Source organism: Pieris napi, chromosome 17 (assembly GCF_905475465.1).
Source record: "Pieris napi chromosome 17, ilPieNapi1.2, whole genome shotgun sequence".
Classification (NCBI taxonomy): domain Eukaryota; kingdom Metazoa; phylum Arthropoda; class Insecta; order Lepidoptera; family Pieridae; genus Pieris; species Pieris napi.
The window spans coordinates 4,890,511-4,909,125 of NC_062250.1; the positions used below are offsets into that span (position 1 = coordinate 4,890,511).

An 18,615-nucleotide genomic window follows, 5' to 3' on the forward strand; every position below is an offset into this window, starting at 1 on the left:
TTGACATATATTTGTAAAGTCGGTTTTAAATTCTGTGAAATAAGCAAAATGTTTTCACGAGGCCTTTCTCCTGCTAAATCGTATTTTTCAAAATCATGCATCTTAAAAGAACACAGGCGAAACGCCCAAGTGTCCATAATTGGAGCGGCTAATGGAATTGGTTCAAATTTAGCTCTGCTTTTGAAACGAAATAACAATATTACACGATTAAATTTATATGACGATAGCGAAGAAGTATTATCGATTGGGTCAGATTTATCTGAACTACCGGGAGGGCCACGAGTGGCATCTTACAGCGGATATAGTTTCCTTCCAGCATCAATTCGGTCATCTCACTTGATCGTGATGGTATCTAGGATACCCAGGAAGCCCGGGTACACACGAGATCAAATGTTAGCAGCGAACGCACCCGCCGTTCATAGACTGTGTCAAACCATGGCCGAAATAAATCCAGATGCGGTGTTAGCTATTTCAACTAATCCCATAAACTCTATTCTACCGTTTGCTAGTTCACTGCTGTTTAAGTACTGTGCATATGATTCTGCTAAAATATTTGGAATCACCCAAATTGATACAGCTAGAGCAAGAGCATATGCGGCGAAGGCTCTTAATGTGAACCCTCGTCACCTTCACGTGCCAGTTATCGGCGGTCATTCCGATGAAACAATTGTACCATTGTTTTCAAGTATGACCCCCACTCATTACAAGCTGGATTCGTCTCAGGCGGATACACTTACAAAATTGGTTAAGAAATCTGGCATGGAGGTTATAAGACACAAACATGGTGTCGATTCCTCCACTCTGGCAATGGCGTGGTCCATTAACGAATTTGTAGAAAACATGGTAGAAGCATTATATGGTGGCGCAACAGTGGTTAATACTTTCACAGCAAATCCCCATTTTGGTACCAGATTCTTCTCGGGACCCACGAAAATCGGATGTTACGGAATTGTAGAAAGTTGTGGTGCGAATTTTCACATGTCTGAATACGAGAGAGTCATCTTGGGTAACGCTATTTCGCAATTAAATAAAGAAGTTGGTCTCGGTGAAGAGTACGCTCGAATGGAGGACGGTAAAGTTTAAAATTAAATAAATTTGTGATATTTTACAGAATTTAAATGAACCGACTTATAAATAAAAGTGCTTTTATTCGACGAGAAAACAAACAGGATAATACTTTAGAACAATGTTAGTAATTGGAGCTGACGTGTGTGGATCGTAAACGACCAATATCGAACAAATAGCGCTGTGGGGGCACAAAGCGCCCATCGGAGTCTCTTCTCATTCAGAAAACGATGTAACTACCGTTCCAGTGCCTCGGTCACTACCAATTCAATATAGAGACGCGATCATACTGTTAATAAACATTTAAAATAAAACTAAGTAAAAAAATGTTCTTAACATACGAAGCATATTTTAAAAATGATTTCAAAATTTTATATAGCCTAAAAAGTACACACGTATTTAAACTTTTACGTTTATAGTTTACAAAAATTACCTATATATAACGCTTAATTAAATAATTTATAATTTATTACCTTATTCAAAAACATACACATAAAAAAGGTTACAAAAGTTATAAGGCAACGGGCGGCCTTATCGCTAACAAGCGATTTCGTCTAGGCAACCCTAATGTGGAACTATAAAAAAGAAACGCCAACACAGGGTAGAGTTCAAGAAGTGCATTATTAACAATAAAAAACTCAACGTTACTAAAATAAATTAAAGTAAAATCTAAAGAAATAATAAAAATATATATAAACAAAAATTAAAAGCCAATCAACTGTTAACTGAGTCACATTAATTAATATATATAAGCAGCTAATTACGATTATATAAATCCTGAAATAAAATAATCGGTAAGAAGTGTAAGTTCTCAAACCTTAAGTTGTCCGTTCGAACCTGTCGGAGCACCAACTGATTTTTGTTTATGAATTTGTTAATTCATTCGCTCGAGGTATCCGGTATTTGCCTAAGGTCACAATATAATACAGATAAATGTCTACCCCATAGGGGAGCTAAGTGGCTATATATAAACGCAACGTGATGACACACTTAACATATAAATAGTAATATAATAGTCAGTGTAAACCACGCGTTGTCGGTTAACTTTAAGATAATCGGAGGTGGTTCGCGGACACATTACATCCAGTTTAATGTCTTGAGGTCTGACCGTGCTATCTTCGAGACTCGTAACGGTGATTAGGGTGAAGACATTACCACATAAGGATCGCAGCGTCATTTAACTCCATACGTACCATTTCATGATATGTATTTCAATTTGTTGATGACGGAACTTGGATTACGACATCCTTTTGATTTAATTGCTATTACTTTTATTATAATACATTATTATAACGGTAAGTCTATATCAGGGATAATTTAGAATTCTTCTAAGGAGTGAATAGGTCCGTGGTTTTTGAGTTTATTCGTTATGTACTAAATAAAGTAATTCTAATAAATAGAAATAATAAAAAAATAATCTAATTCTACAGACTAATTTGAATTATTATATTGGAGACATAGAGAGTACTAATCGTGAGTACTAAATAATGATTTTTTGCTGTGAAATATTTATTATTTGTATGACATCCGCGGAATTGAACCTGAGGTCTCGCGTTTGAATATATTAAATAAACTAAAGGATTATATTTACGGAAGTCGAAGATAAGCAGCGTTTGCAAATATAAGTGTTGTTAAGTAGGTTAAATATATATATAAAAAAGCGGACCCGACAGACGTTGTCCTGCATATTTCAAGCGATTAGGATATTAAAGTATGAAAGTACCGACTGCAGCGCCATCTGCTGGGCTTATTTGTGAATCTAAACCATCCAGGGCTCCACCCAAATGCATACAAAAAATCTATCATATCGGTCCAGCCGTTTAAGAGAAGTTCAGTGACATACACACGTACAGTAGAATTATATATATATGTGTAAGCTATCCTATCCTTTAAGGAAGATCAAACTGCACACAGTGTGTAAATTTGATTGAAATCGGTTAAGTAGTTTAGGAGTCCATAGCGCACAAACAACGTGACGAGTAATTTATTTATATTAAGATAAATCGCAAAATATGTTATTCAGCGCACAACTCGAAGACGGCTGGACCTTCGAGTTTTGTTTATCTCTCTCTCTCTGAGGAAGATTTTAATGGAGAGAAAAATTAAATCAAAATAGAAAAAAATAGTTTTATTTAGTACTTAGGTTCTTATTCCGGAAAAGCGAACAGTTGTATGTTCTATGGGATATATCAAAAAGTTCCATATATTGATATGTAGCTACTAAAAAGTAAAAAATCGCAGGCGAAACGAAGTTCGCGTGGGAAGCTAGTAAAGCTATTAAAGGCTTTGTATAATGATCAATAGTTATCTAGATGAAGGTTACCAATGTTAACAAGAAACTTATTAATCAACGTCTTATTATAAAACTTAAAAACAGGTTTAAAGTGTCTAGACAAAAACTAGACAATAGAAATCTTACTTCTAACTTTATTTTTAAACGACTAGTATTTTACCATTGTAAAATGGCAATAAAACAAGATCAAATCGCTCGCTTCCATTCTTGATTCTTGAGTTTCAAAAGTATGTAAGTTGAAATCGCAAGTCGTTATCTGGCCAAGTTGTTTGCTAAACCCGCCAAGAATTGCAAATAGCGATAATTCTAACTACGCTAATAAATCAGTAAGAGCCGTTCAAGTTTTTTCCTCAAGGGTGCACCTCGCATTGTTGGTGATTGATCGCTCGTTTCTCTACTTAAACTTACGAACATGTGTTGGAAAAGTTTACACGGCATCCTTTGACACGTTCCAAATCCATATTAATTTGTTATTTTGAATTTGATGGTTGCAAACAAATATGCACTTTGTAAATTCTTTAATATAATCTAAGTACGATAGACTCATATAAAAAAGGATTGTGTGGTTTTATGAAACCACGGTAAAAGTGAAACTTTTCTTCACATTATAGACATTTAACTAAAATTTTTTGGAATAATTATTCTATTAGGGGTATAAAAATCGCTTTATCAATCTTAATTGTATACTTGGAAAATTGGAATGATAATGGGAAATAATAAAAGTAGACTAAGTCTCCAACTAATATTTTTATTGAACTTTGTGTCTTAGAGAGTACGACATACATAATACTTAACAATTATTTAGATTATATACACATATTAAACAAACAAAATAGCGTGGAGCATTGGCACAAATGTCTATACACTACACTGTCAGCTGCTGCGAAAAACTAGGCGCCGCCATATTGGCCTTGGCTGCTATGACGAGCGCCTTTCATTTTATCCCTACTCCGCGGCCGACCATCACGCGACATGCAACACACAGACGTAAAAGTTTGAGACGATGTAATAAAAGTTTCACTTTAACATTTGCTAAAAATGTTGAATTAAAGAAGACTTCTTCAATACAAAGAGTCGTGAGTTGTGTGCTGCTATATTGCGGGCTACTCGATTGTGAGGAAGATGCATGGATCTGGTTAGCGCGTCGCCTTAAGTTATTTTCAGACATGTATATACTTTCTATAACATATTTTCATAAGATTTTATAGTCCTCCTAGGAACGTGTGCGATAGCAAGAATAAAATAAAATAAATAGAGAAAATAATTAAAGAGTCACTACACAACAATAGTGTTAAGTGTGTCCACAATAAATAATCTCCCCGATGGGATAGACATGTATCTGCATTTTATTGTTACCTTAGGCAAATACCGGATACCTCTTTGTTTTCTTTAACAGCAAGCAATTAACACATAAACAAAAAAAATCAGTTGGTTCTCCGACGGGTGCGAACCGAACCTTAGGATTGAGAATCGCCTAACACGCTTACCTCATTATTTATTTCAGCGTTTACATATTGCGTAATATATAGGTACTTATTGTAATAATATCATCGATATAAGCGATTCAAAAGTACGACAGAACTGTCTAACCCGAATCAGTATGCACAATATATTAAACTATAAAAAACAACTTGCAGAGTTCAAGGAGTGAATTTGGGCATCAGATGTCATTAATTCTATGTTGTAGACATTCGTATGAAAATAAATTAGGTTTCGATGACACCCCAGGGAGCTGACCGCCGGAGCCGCTGATGGACGATATATAGCGGACGATAATTGCCTTTAATTTATAACTGCTATTTGAAATATTGATTTGGGCTAAGACTTTGTCTTGGAATTAGGTCAAAGCCTTTCTTGTTTAATTTATTATTTTATTGGTGAAATTGAAATCAAATTTCAGATCTCTTGGACATTCTTAATTAAATATCTGTGGACTTTGCCCCCTCATGTGTTTATAGTTCAATGGATTGTGTTTTCACAAGAATACTTCCTGTTAAATTATAATGATGACCAAAGGCAAACTTTCTGCGTCTGTTTCAATAAATAGAGTTAGAGTTTCAGATAGGAGCATTGTTTGTAACTAAGTTGCTACACATTTACAACATATTTCCTGCTGTTAAAAGGACTTATAAATGATTAAATGAAAAGATAGTTAAGGTCACATAACATGTTATAGGCAGACACATTTCTGCATCCATTTATAATCTAAGTACACAAATTTTGTAATGAATTATCTCAAAAACTACTAGACTGATTACACAATATATTTTACCACTATTCAGTAACATAGAACATGCGCAGAGGCGATGAGAACTTGGAGAAACTGATCGTGGTTGGTAACAAAGAAGGTAAAAGCTCACGTGGCCGATCACCAACCAGATAGACCGATCAAGTGAAAGACTCATCGTCCTCATAATTGTTCACTGTCATAAGAGAGGCGCTGGACAGAAACCGGTGGAAACAGATAGTCCGCTCCAGATGCTTCCTTGCTGACCACGACGATCAGACATGAGCTGCCGATTAAAGAGATAGTAAAATCTTAATACATATAAATTACGTGTCACGTTGTTTGTCCGCTATGGACTCCCAAACTACCGAACCGTTATCAATCAAATTTGCACACCGTGTGTAGTTTGATCTAACTTAAAAGATAGGATAGCTTACATCTCAATTTATACCCGCAATATTATTTTATTGCAAAATCTTTGTTTATTATTTGATAGTCATAATTCTAACAGATGGCGCTGTGTTGAAAGTACCAACGTTTCGCATAAACTACAATTTAATGGCATAACCACCAAAAAGCATGGTGGTCCCCATGACTGGTGTTCTCCTACCGTTTCCCTTGAATAGTGTGCTACTATGTAATATAGCAAAAATCTTAGCCACAGCAACGCTTGGCCGGTCTGCTAGTAGACTATATTTCCAAAATATTTTTAATAAGTAATATTTAGCTAGTTCTCGGCTTGGAGGCTATTTATAATTTGGACGCAGATTGCATTGATTAACAAAAATTTTCCCTACATTATTTGCTCTATAACTTTTACATTGAAGTCTTTAATAAAAGGTAATTATCGGTAATAGCCGTATTGCTACCGTTGCGAGCGGGTACGGTATAATTCAATACCCGCTATAATTAGCGGTGGCATGGCATCCAATTTTACAGCAAGTACTCGTTTCAAACTCTGCATATAATAATATATTTTACTCGGATGCAGTATTTTCTGTAATTCATATTTTTAAAATGCTAACAAGCACCTTACTTGCTTACCTCAAAGATTTGATAATCTTAATATGCAAAATAAATTCAGGTTCGAATTCGAGAACGGGTGGGCCGATGTTTATGGCTTTTTATTTGTTGTATTTGTCTCAGAATCAAAGAAATATCATATAAAAAAGTTCATAGGGATACCATAAACTCCTCAAAGGTTTGAATCGGCAAGATATATCCACAATATTCGGATAGTGGTGTATTTTACATTTTTTTTATGGCTTTTATTTATGCCAAGTGGGCACAAGGTACTTCGCCAGTGTCGAGTAGATGGAGAAGTCACGAAGGAGATTGATCGGTAAAAATAATAATTTAAAAAAAGTTGAAATACGATTGTTACTTTTAAGACAGCATAGACAACACAAATATGAGTATTTATTAATGGTATTTAATAACATTATTAAATACCTACTATTTCCTATTTACATATATATTACACTTTAATTTTATTGCTTTCTATATATTTACATAAAAATCTACAATATGGACTAAACACAAACATTAACAAACATTTAACACTTAAAGGACGGGGGACTTTAGGGGGAAGAACGTCATAGAGAGGATAGGTTAGTTTGGGACAATTATTTTAGATTTTTAAATGTAGAGTTATGTGAAAAGATATTGACATATATATTGTCAAATATTTATGCGTGCGTTCAGAAATTTATTTTGTGGAAACTAAGGAAATTTCTTTAATACACAACAAATCAAGACACATTGTATGTAACGTTCAGTATTGCAATTCAGTGATAGTAGTGAACTTAGTATTCATTGTATTACTTTTATAAAATCATAAATTCATTTCAGCTAATTTCTAACACCACATTCATTGACTGTAGGGTGGTACGTAGTTCACTGGCTTTATTAGCTTCATTATATTCCAAAAAGCTTTACACACTTAAAAAAAAACCTCCAGCCAGTGTGGCCTTGTTCGTTTCAATTTAAAGTTGAATCCCTATCAGTAAAACGATTAGTCGTGAATAGTTTGCGGTTTGTGGTCTATAAATTTTGGATATGAAAAGCTTTGCTCTTGGTGCAATGTCAGTTGCATAATGTCCTATCACTGCGATCTATGGGATATAAAGAATGACGCGTGCGCGGCGCGTGCGACCAGTGATAATGGGTACAGCGCGTTTGATAATGCAGAGTATAGAAATCATAGACTTGTTTTTTTACTTTCACAAATAATGGACGTGCGTAAAGTCATTTTTTTTTAAGACATTTCACACCAATTGACCGAGTTCCATGCTAAGCTGGTGAAGCTTGTGTTATGGGTACTAGACAACGAATATACATACATATTATAAATAGATAGACATTTAAATACATATTAAAACACCCAAGACCTAAGCATAACACCAAATGCTCATCACATCGATGTTCGTCTCAGCCGGGGATCGAACCCGGGACCCATGGATTCGCAGTCAGGGGTACTAACCACTAGACCAATGAGTCGTCTTTTTTATTATTTATTGTACATAAAACATTTATAATATTTTTTTATTTTTATTTGTTTGATGGTCAGTTTGCATGTATGTATTCTCTATATTAAACTCTAAATAAACTTATAAAAGTGAAATTTGAAAAACTGAGTGTCGGTATCTGTAGTGATTTAGAACAATTATAGCTTTCGTAGACAAAAACAAATAATGTTTACTTTAAAATTGTTTTATTACATAATCTTTGGATACAAGCCTTTCAGTCAGAAAGTTTTTTCTACTTTTATTTTATTTCTACTTAAAAAATACTTACATTCAAACACAAATACAATATATCCAGTTCTGGTGAAGAACTGAGGAAACGGTTAAGCGAGATCATAAGCAGAATGGGTGACTGCTGGCGGAGGATTGTTGGTGATCACACATCAAGGCATGCCTCCGTGATCTGAAACAATTTTCAGTCTACAGTCTAAGTAACTTTTCTGCACTTCTCGCACGCATGTTTCTTTTTTATTTTTTTTAAAGTTTTTCTCTTAACTAGGGTTGCCTGGAAGAGATCGCTTATTAGAGATAAGGCCGCCCGTTGCATCCCTTATAATTTTTATGTATTGTGTTTCTTTCATTTGCAACGAAGGGTAAATAAATAAATAAAAAAAATAACTCCGGAAGTCCATGACTGAATTCCTGTCTAACATTTTTAGCTCTATAAAAATCCAAAGAAGTAAATTGTGTGTCCGCGAATAAATTATTTTCGATTCATCGTGTCACTGCACTTCGAGACCCACACCCTCTAATGTGTTTAATCCGAAATGATGCGTTACTTATGGTTTTGATCCCACTTTAACGAATCTATGGAATGAGTATGCGATAATATTTGTAATATTAAAATATTTTTCACACGCATTGGCTATGAACTCAATCGGCAATCAAGTCACGCACACGGTTTATTAAATTTCCATAAGGTAAATTTAATTACAGGAGGCAAAAGAACAGGCACTTTGAATATCCGCCGCCCATGAACACCTGCAAAGCCAATGCCGGCTAGCGGGTCATCGCAGCCCATGGAAATGGATACCCATTTTAGTTGGTGCGTTGCAGGCCTTTGAAAGAGTAGTATACTCTTTTTTCACAGTTGGAGGTCGTATCTTCCGAGGAAGACCTACACCGGGAGTCGATTCCACAGTCCGCTAGTTCGTAAAAGAGAATTAAAATACTTTAACCTACTAATAGTACATAAAATAACTGTGTCATCACCATATTGTTACTTATAAACTTAATAATATATCGAATTAAACTAAAATCGTCCAAAACCCCCATACAATGAGAACATGATCCAAAATTTACGATATTCTTTTGTCCCCTAAAGCATTATTCTGGTGTTAATATGCAATTGGGATTACACTCCATTAGTTTTGGCTTTAGTATTGAACCACAAATAAATAAAGATTACGTCAACTACTAGATAAGTGTCGTGAGAAACTTTTTCAAAGTATTTAGATTATCATAATTATGTTGTGGGATAACGCTCGAGTATAGTCCAATTATTATATTTTTATTTATTTATTTGTTTGGGAAACAAAACAGGTACATCTCTATAAAATAAAAAAGTTAAAAAATAACACATATAATAAATAGATTGGATGTATCCATAAAAAGTTTCACTAATAAAAAATATGATACAGAGCAAAGCAAAACAAAACATGACACAAGAGCAGAGAGAGAGTGTTAGAGCAGTGTTGGTCTAGTGGCTTCAGCGTGCGACTCTCATATCTGAGGTCGAAGGTTCGAACGCCGGCTGAGCACCAATGGACTTTCTTTCTATGTGCGCATTTAACATTCGCTCGAACGGTGAAGGAAAACATCGTGAGGAAACCGACATGTCTTAGACCCAAAAGTCGACGGCGTGTGTCACTGGAGGCTGATCACCTACTTACCTATTAGATTTAAAAATGATCATGAAACAGATTTAGAAATCTGAGGCCAAGACCTAAACAGGTTGTAGCGCCACTGATTATTTACAAGGCCGGTAACGTACGCGGCTGCGCTGACTTTTTGGGAGTCCCGTTATTATTATTCATAAACTTAATACATATATAAATGGAAAATTTATTAATTATCTAAATAAAAGCGAATTTGTGACGCAAAACATTAAGCATTCTAGCCTGTGATCTCTTCAGGACATTAATCTTAGATCATACTTATCATTTAATTAGATCCGAGCGCCCTTGCGGCTTCAATTTTATTTTATAACGTCATACACACGTCCCCTTACAAAGAGATTTAATTCTCTCTATGTGATCTGTGTGGGTATAAGGTGCAAAATAGCGTAGTACTTGTGAAAGCTAGTGATGCGCCCCTTCGCCTTGTTTAATACTCAATGCTGGCCACTGGTTGTGACAAATTAGTAGGGCTGGTACGAGTTTTTGATCAAAATTTAATATTGAAATCTAGAACACACGTCTGTTATAAATCTCTAAAAAAACACAAACCCCTTATGTAAATAATCAGAGTATTAATAGGGCTTTTACTCAATTCAGTTTTTTTACATTTTCTATACTCTACCTTCTACACATAAAAAATCTTCCGATACGTAAATTTATTAAAAAAACTATTTATTGACTAAAATTTACTTAAGTTTAAGGTTCGTACTTATTATTTAAAGTAAGGGCATTTTAAATCCTCCTTTTATGGCATCCATATTTTTTATGGCAAGAATGGTTGTTAAATGTCAATTGTCAAACTCAAACTCAAAATAACTTTATTCATATAGCTAAACAAGTACACTTATGAATGTCAGAAAAGTAAATTAATTGTAAATTTACATTTACTACCAGTTCGCAAATCAAGGGCGTAGAGTGGACACAAAGTACTGGCAAGCAACTTTCCGCCACTCTTTTTAATCGCTAAGTGTCATTGCAGTGACAAATGAAATGTGACGTGATTATGGTGCAACTTCAGAGCCTATAAATGAACGGTGTATTTAACACCAAACCTATAAATAATGACGCATTTTGAGTTTATTTTGACGTGATAACGTCTTTAAAATCGTTTTAGTCGGGTGACATGTTCAGAAACTTGTGTCACACCTAAACCTCACGAGCGCGATCGCAGGTATAACGAGAGAGAGACGGACCGATCCCCCGTCTCATCTCGAGCGCTGCCAGTCATTCCGTGAATGTATGAAGAAAAATGTATATCATAGTCGAATAAGTAAACTTGTCATTTTACACCCGAAATTTATCATCAAAAGTGTGAATAAAACGATAGATGTAATTTAAAATTTGAAAAAATTGTTATCTTCATTAATTCCTTACTTCCCAAAAACTTATATCACCAATAAGACGTTATCACGTAAACATCTCGATCGTAAACCTACTTTACAAACAACCAATATTTTTTTTACTAACCTCAAAGGATCATACAGCGAAATTTTGCTTATACAAACATCGTTAGACGATACGTCAGAGCTGTGCCATCCCTGTACAATTCTAAACTGCATTTAATGTCTTGCGCCTTCCCGCCGGATATTAAGCCCCAAACTTAATCACGTCCCTCTTACAATGCAATATAGTTGAAAGATTTTTTTGTATAACTCATTACACACCGTTAAATTCCCACGAATTCGATCTTTTTTATAGTTGGTTTTTATTTTCACAATTAGTTTCGTGAAGTAATGCGTTCACGCTGCATAATTTCTACTTCGTTTAGTGAGTTCTATCATTCAATTTTTATAATTGAATAATGTGCTTTTATGACGTCATTCCATTCAAGTTACAATGGGTAATATGCATTTAATTTATCTCTACGTCATATTGTATTGAAGAAGGAAGAAGATTTAAACCATTATTATTGCGTACCTAATACAGATATTATTCAAAAACAAATTATTGTTTAAGTTGAAGTATGTTTTTTAAAGAAAAACCCTTGTTTTAAATCGTGCTATGTCAAGTCAAGTCATTATAGTTAAATGTATCATAATATAAATTTTGCGTACACATATTATATTATTAACTATTTTTGTTTCAAAAGTAATTTGTTTAAGTTAATTTGTATTTTTAAGAACAAACCTAGTTTTTGTCACTACAGAAACCAACTTTTCTTAATGAAACAATTGACGATGTGTTTGATATTTCTTAGAGACAGAAAGAAAATATTCTATTAAATATATGCAGAAATCTGAAAACGAGTCTTTATTTATCTAATTCTAAACTGTTCAAGCTCATTACTTAAATTACATATTACATATATAGCTACTATATAAATATATACTAATAATCTAGTATAAGATACATTTCATTAAAATATATATTTCTTGTATTTAAACCAAAATTAACTTAAGTAATTCAGTTAGACGAAACGCCGAATAAAATATAACTTTACCGCAACCATCTGACGGTGGAAAAGAAAAAACGGAGCGTTTCAAAAAAGTAGATTTTAAACTGCGTTTAAATTTGCATCAGCGTTCGTGATGTAGATGAGTGACGTCACGTGTAGCCATTTCCCCCGCGCCTAATTGACACCCCACACACCCCAGGGGATGATTTTTCTTTTTGTATAACAATGTATGAGACATTTTTATGAACTTTTTAAAAAAGGAATTGACTCTTGCATATTCTGTGGAACCTCGCTTCGAAATAATTTTCAGGTAAATCCAAAATCACGGACTACATATGTAAAATATTGGTTATATTATATATATAGGTTTCTGTATCTGTTTCATGACTTGTCAATCTAACACGCAAGTGGGTGGTCACTGATCAGCCTCCTGTGCCTGACACACGCCGACATTTTGGGTCTAAAGCAAGCCGGTTTGTTCACGTTGTTTTCCTTCACCGTTCGAGCTTAAACGCACACATAGATAGAAAGTCTATCGGTGCACAGGCGGGGATCGAACCTACGACCTCAGCTATGAGAGTCACACGTTAAAGCCACTAGACCCACGCTCTTAGGATTCTTAAAGAAAGTTTAAAGCTTATTCTTTATCTAATTCAATGTTTAATACTAAATATAAAGAAGTCAATCGATATATATTCACTTACTGTAACCGAACGTGTAATACAAACAGTATAAGGGTGAACCGCCTTCTTATTTGTCAACGTACCGGCTCAGTGCGGCACAATCTTAAAATCAATTTTCATTTATTCGCAGATTATCCGAATAAACCGCTGATATAGACTTAAGAAGAATATAGAGAGTTGAAGTATAAGTTTTCATGTTTGTGGTATTCTTATGATTAAGACCAAGGTAGGTAGGTAAATAAAAATTTTACTGCAGCGTTAGAACAAGCTATTATGGGTTTTATGTTTTAATAAAAATCTTGATTGCTTGAGATTCTGTTTCACTGTTCGCCGAGAAACATGTTTCACCAATTATTCAATCATTAGAACGAACTCCACCTCATAGATATAATTTTGTAAATATTCCAACAATCAAGTAACTTCTATCAATAAAAGATTAATAACACCGTAATCATATATCAAAATTTATAGACATAACATAAATTTTATAACAAACGAAACACACATACAGAAACACACAAAATAATAATAATAATCAAAAAAGAAAAATAACAAAACATTCTGGAAAAAAAAGAAATAAGGTACATTTTATGTTTGTAATATGTTTGTGTTGTGGTTGTAACTGGCTCAGCATTATGCTCTGGAGCAGACGTGTTCCACAGCTGGTCATTCTGTCAGAGACCGCAACAGTTACTTTGTGCCTCAGACGCAAAATAGAAAAAGAATGTAATAATAATAATAGTAGAAAAAATAATAATAGTAAAAAATTAACAGAATATACCGACCCAAAGTTCTCATAAAAAATTGTATTTGACGAATTTCCTCAAATACAAATAGTACTTCCATCAGTCATTTTTAAGTTAAAGTCTTAAGCACGCATTCACTAGTCGGCCATGAACCGTCTATGTGTTATTTCTTCTATAGCAGAGTAAGTCGAATGGTCTTGGTCGGCCAAAATCTTTACAAATGTGTGCCGTTATCGTCCGGCCCGATTGACCGTCCGTCCTGCTACACATTTCTCAGCCTGAAAAATAACGGATTTATTTAATTTTATGGCTATGCCGCGTGCTGAATGGACGATTGGGCCGGAACGAAGGGGCCGCTTCATATGTTCCTTTTTGATACTTAGTTTGACATTTCTCTTATTAGACTTTAGTAACGATTTATTATTTAACATGTTTGTGTTTGTATACAACATCTTTCAATTTACTGATTATTTAATATATGGAAACTTATTAATCTTACACTCAACGTACATAGTAATAATCAAAAACGGATAAATCGAAAACTTAAATAAATTTTAAATTTGGTTCCCGTACCAGTGGCAGTGTACCAGTTGCCGTGTACCAGCGGCAGTGTACCAGCGGCAGTGTACCATCGACAGTGTACGAGGGGCAGTGTACCAGCGGAAGTGTACCAGTGGAAGTGTACCAGCGGAAGTGTACCAGTGGCTGTGTACCAGTGGCAGTGTACCAGTGACAGTGTATCAGTGGCAGTGTACCAGTGCCACAGCCACTTATTCAAGTGTACTTGCAGTGTTAGTTATTTGCTATTACTATTATTTATTTTTTTTACGTTGTTATATTCCTACCTCATTGCTGTATATACAAAGAGTCCCCTCGGAAGTTGTGTGCTGCGATATTTCGGGCTAATCGATTATGAGAGAAAATGGAGGGATTTAGTTAGTGCTGCGCCTTCTAAAATTCTCAACTCTTATGCAAACGAATATCCTTTCTATTATAACATATTTTCATATGTATCTGATTGTCCTCATGTGCGATGTTTGAGAGCAAAAATGTTAAATAAAATTTTATAAAGCAAAAAAGCGGTTCTTTATACAATCACCATATAATACAATTTTTTTAAGTGGTATTTATTTTTAAGCTTTCCCGTAGCATCTGTTTGTAGGCTAATTATGTATAAACATAATAGTCTCTCCCTCGTGTTTACCTTTCCCATGGCAGAGTGCTACGGGGTACTGATCTCATTAATTTAATCTCCGTAGATAATATAACGATTTGTCATGTTTTGACGAACTTAAGTGTAAATATTAGCCGACAAGTAAAAAATTACACATCGATTTACAACCTCCCTCTTCGGTTTTGAAGTCGGTTAAACTTTGTTCACGGCGGTGTTAGCTTTTGTTTTCTTAAAGATAAAAATCGTTTACATATTTTAAGGTATTTAGTATCTTGGGGACCGTTGAATACTACGTAAGCGCTATGGGGGTTGGGGTCTTTGATTTTCTTATTTGGTGATTACGTTAACAGTAATTATTTACTTTGTTACTCATATTACCCACACATTGTCTATGCTTGAAAACGAAATGCATTTTCGAGGATTCCTACAAAAAATTAATACCTTTATGTACTTTTATTTTTCAGAGCTTTGCTTACTTTTGCTGACAAGAGGAAGGGGGGGGATAAATTGCAGTAAATCTGCTTACGTAATATTTGACCGGCCCCTAGGACTAAAACATTGTTTATGCAAAACAAGAAACACACGAACAAAGTGTGAATATTACGCATTTAATTTCAACAACATTTTCAATAAATTCATCTTAACAGCATAATAAAGAAGAAATATAATTTTTGGTTACACATTTAATATATAAAAAGCATATAAATCTGTGATTATGGAATGTATTTTATAATAGTTTTTTATGTAAAGCAATATTTTATTACGGCATCAACAAAAACTAAGGTCAGTTAACGATTGTCGCGTTGAAACTCTCGATTATGAAATGGAAAACTAAATGTGGTTTTATTTTGTTTATATTCTTTTGTGTTCAATTTCTTGTCAAATTTCCCTTAAGAGAATTTACGTAATCAGCGTTTATTTTTTTCATACATTGTAAGAAATCTATTTGATTAAGCAATAAGTGCTTCCGCATATCTAAGGTACTGGATTCGATTTTGCCAAAGCAATAATCGTTTACTTGTAGGGCAGATCACCTACTTATAAAATTAGTTTTTACTTTGAATATTGCGTTTATTTTGCTTTTTGCCTATATGTGTTCTTTGCTTTAAATGTTTTCCATTACTACATTTAAAAAATATATTTCTATGTTTTAATAATTTAATAACTTTGTTTTAGGACTTATCTGTAAAATTGTGTGTACACAATGATACATTATTGTGACTTCAAAGAATACCTACTTACTATAAAGCTTGTTCATTGTCCAAAACTCAATAGAATTAGTATTAAAATATCACTCGTTTTAAATCCAAGATTTGGAAAGCCTAAACACAATGTCATTGCCACAAGCGAGCAAAAAGTTTCGATTATAGGGACCTATTTTAAGTAAGTTTTTTGTTTCTAAGGCAATTTTAAATTAGATCTATCCGATTAACTAAGGTTATTTCTTAACCTTAATTTTTTATCACACTTTTTGCATTGTCACCAATTGCATTAATCACGAAAAACACTCCGCTATTTAAAGGTGAATTGCTAAGTAAATTTAAATTTATTCAGCAAATTTAAACAAGCTTAAATTCCGGGTGTTTAAAACAAGTAAACAAAATTCAAATAACTAAAACTTGGCACAGACTGCTTTCCATGCCATCATTTTGGTATTATTGTACCCTCTTGATCCGCGAAAATTATGTATTCCTTGCGAACCGGAATCTTATTATGAAGTTTATCTCAGAATTTGTTGCCTTAATATAAGATTAATTATGCATAAATAAAAACCCAAAGATACATCATGTTACTCCAATATTCAAAGATACATACTGTCTCTTAAGAACTCTGTTAGTATTTTGATTTGTTGATATTGTTTTTTATAATGCCAATTAGCAATAGCCGATTGAAAAAGAGTCTCCATACTTGCATATACTTTACGTACCTTGTTAGGAAATAGGCAGACCCAAAATCGACAGCGTCTTAGGTATGAGGAGAATGTTTAATAGAAGTTACGCAGAAATGTCATCTTCATATATTCGGACTTACAACAAACCATGCGATTTCTTTAATGCAAAAAGTCACCTCTCAATTTGCGTGTTCTGGTTAGCGCTGCGCCTCATTTCTAGCGTTATCATGTCATTTTCACGTGTATAATTTTATAGAACAGTGGCAAGCAGGCCCGAGGATCACCTCATGTTAAGTGGTACCACGGACACTTAATGCCGGAGGGCTTGCGGTTGCGTTGCCGGCCTTTTATAATTTATTTCTTACATATTTCATGAATGTCCACGTTTTAACATGTATGATGTTTGCATATATAAAATGAACAATAGAAAAGTGTGAATTTACGTTACACTGTAAAAATCTGAAAACGATAGGAAAGATTAGATGAGATACGAAACAAATGAAAAAAAACCTTTTGGAGAAGTTCTTACGTGACCCGCCAACCAAAAAATCTATTAACAATGAAGTTAATGGTTTTCAGTGTAGTGTTCGAGGGGAATTCATATAATCGGTGGTCTGTCAAGTTCGTAACATAGAAAAAATCTTTTTTTCATAGAATTTGATTTTATTAGATATCAAAATGTAATAAGTTGCCTTGTGTAACTAAAGGTACCAGATGCCCACCTACGTATATCCGAACCATTTGGATTTAGGGTCCTTCAAGAAAAAAGCGTACCAATTCTTAAAAGCTCAGCAATATGAGTGTCTATGGGTCTATCACTTAACAACAGGTGAGCCTCGTGCCCGTTTTACTCCCTGTTATATAAAAAGAAAGAGAGAAAAATACTTATATAGACAGCTGATGTATGTACGTATTAAATATTTTTATTTATTAACACTTCAGTACAATTATAGAAAAACAAGTAACATAACACATAAAAACAATAAGGGATGGAACGGGCGGCCTTATCGTTAATAAGCGATCTCTTCCAGGCAGTAAGGAAAAAACCAAAAACAGAAATATGATGGGTAAATTGCAAGAAGTGCATAAACAAAACTTATAAAAAAATATAGAATTACCAATTATTAAAAATAATACAAAAAAAACTAAAAGTTAATGGATACCTGAATTACAATGCAATACAAAAGAATAAGAAATACAAGAATTACAAAAGTCACGATTGAGCAGGATAGGGTATGGTTAAGAAATGTTCATGTAGAAGAGCTAAAAATATTAAATACCCACTATTTAAGACAAAAGCGTATCAAATCTTCAAAAGCAACGTTCTGTGGCTGTTCATAGACGGTATCACTTAACATCAATAGAGCCATTTTAGTTTCATCTTGTTCTATATAACAATTTTGTAGAGTATCTATGTTTGAGCTGTGTCTGTTGTGTCTATCTCAAAGCTATCGATGTTTTAGCGAAGGGTACTATCATGTCTTGGTTTGTTGACTTGCGGTACATTTGATTCCATATGACAAAAACATTTTGGATTTTGAATTACGGAAGATAGTTCGCGCTAAGATCCATGTTTACTGTATTTCATAGACCTATCTATGTATTTACCTTTTTCCCGAATGTGTAGGAAGAATTGTTTGGGTTGATCCCTCCTGCCTCTAAATTTCACCAGCATCATCTTGATGGTTGGAGGTCTTCCACAATCCGTTTCACAAGGC

At 34.1% G+C, this 18,615-nt stretch overlaps 1 protein-coding gene across 1 annotated transcript; it reads left to right on the forward strand.

The window, feature by feature from the left end:
* On the forward strand, positions 1-1,349 carry LOC125057942 (malate dehydrogenase-like). Its single transcript, XM_047661902.1, has one exon. The coding sequence runs from the start codon at positions 49-51 to the stop codon at positions 1,081-1,083; it is 1,035 nt and encodes a 344-aa protein (XP_047517858.1). The 5' UTR covers positions 1-48; the 3' UTR covers positions 1,084-1,349.
* Positions 1,350-18,615: the final 17,266 nt, after the last annotated feature.

Bases quoted from the DNA above. Each gene is read 5' to 3' on its own strand.
- LOC125057942 (XM_047661902.1), top strand. From the start codon at position 49: ATGTTTTCACGAGGCCTTTCTCCTGCTAAATCGTATTTTTCAAAATCA.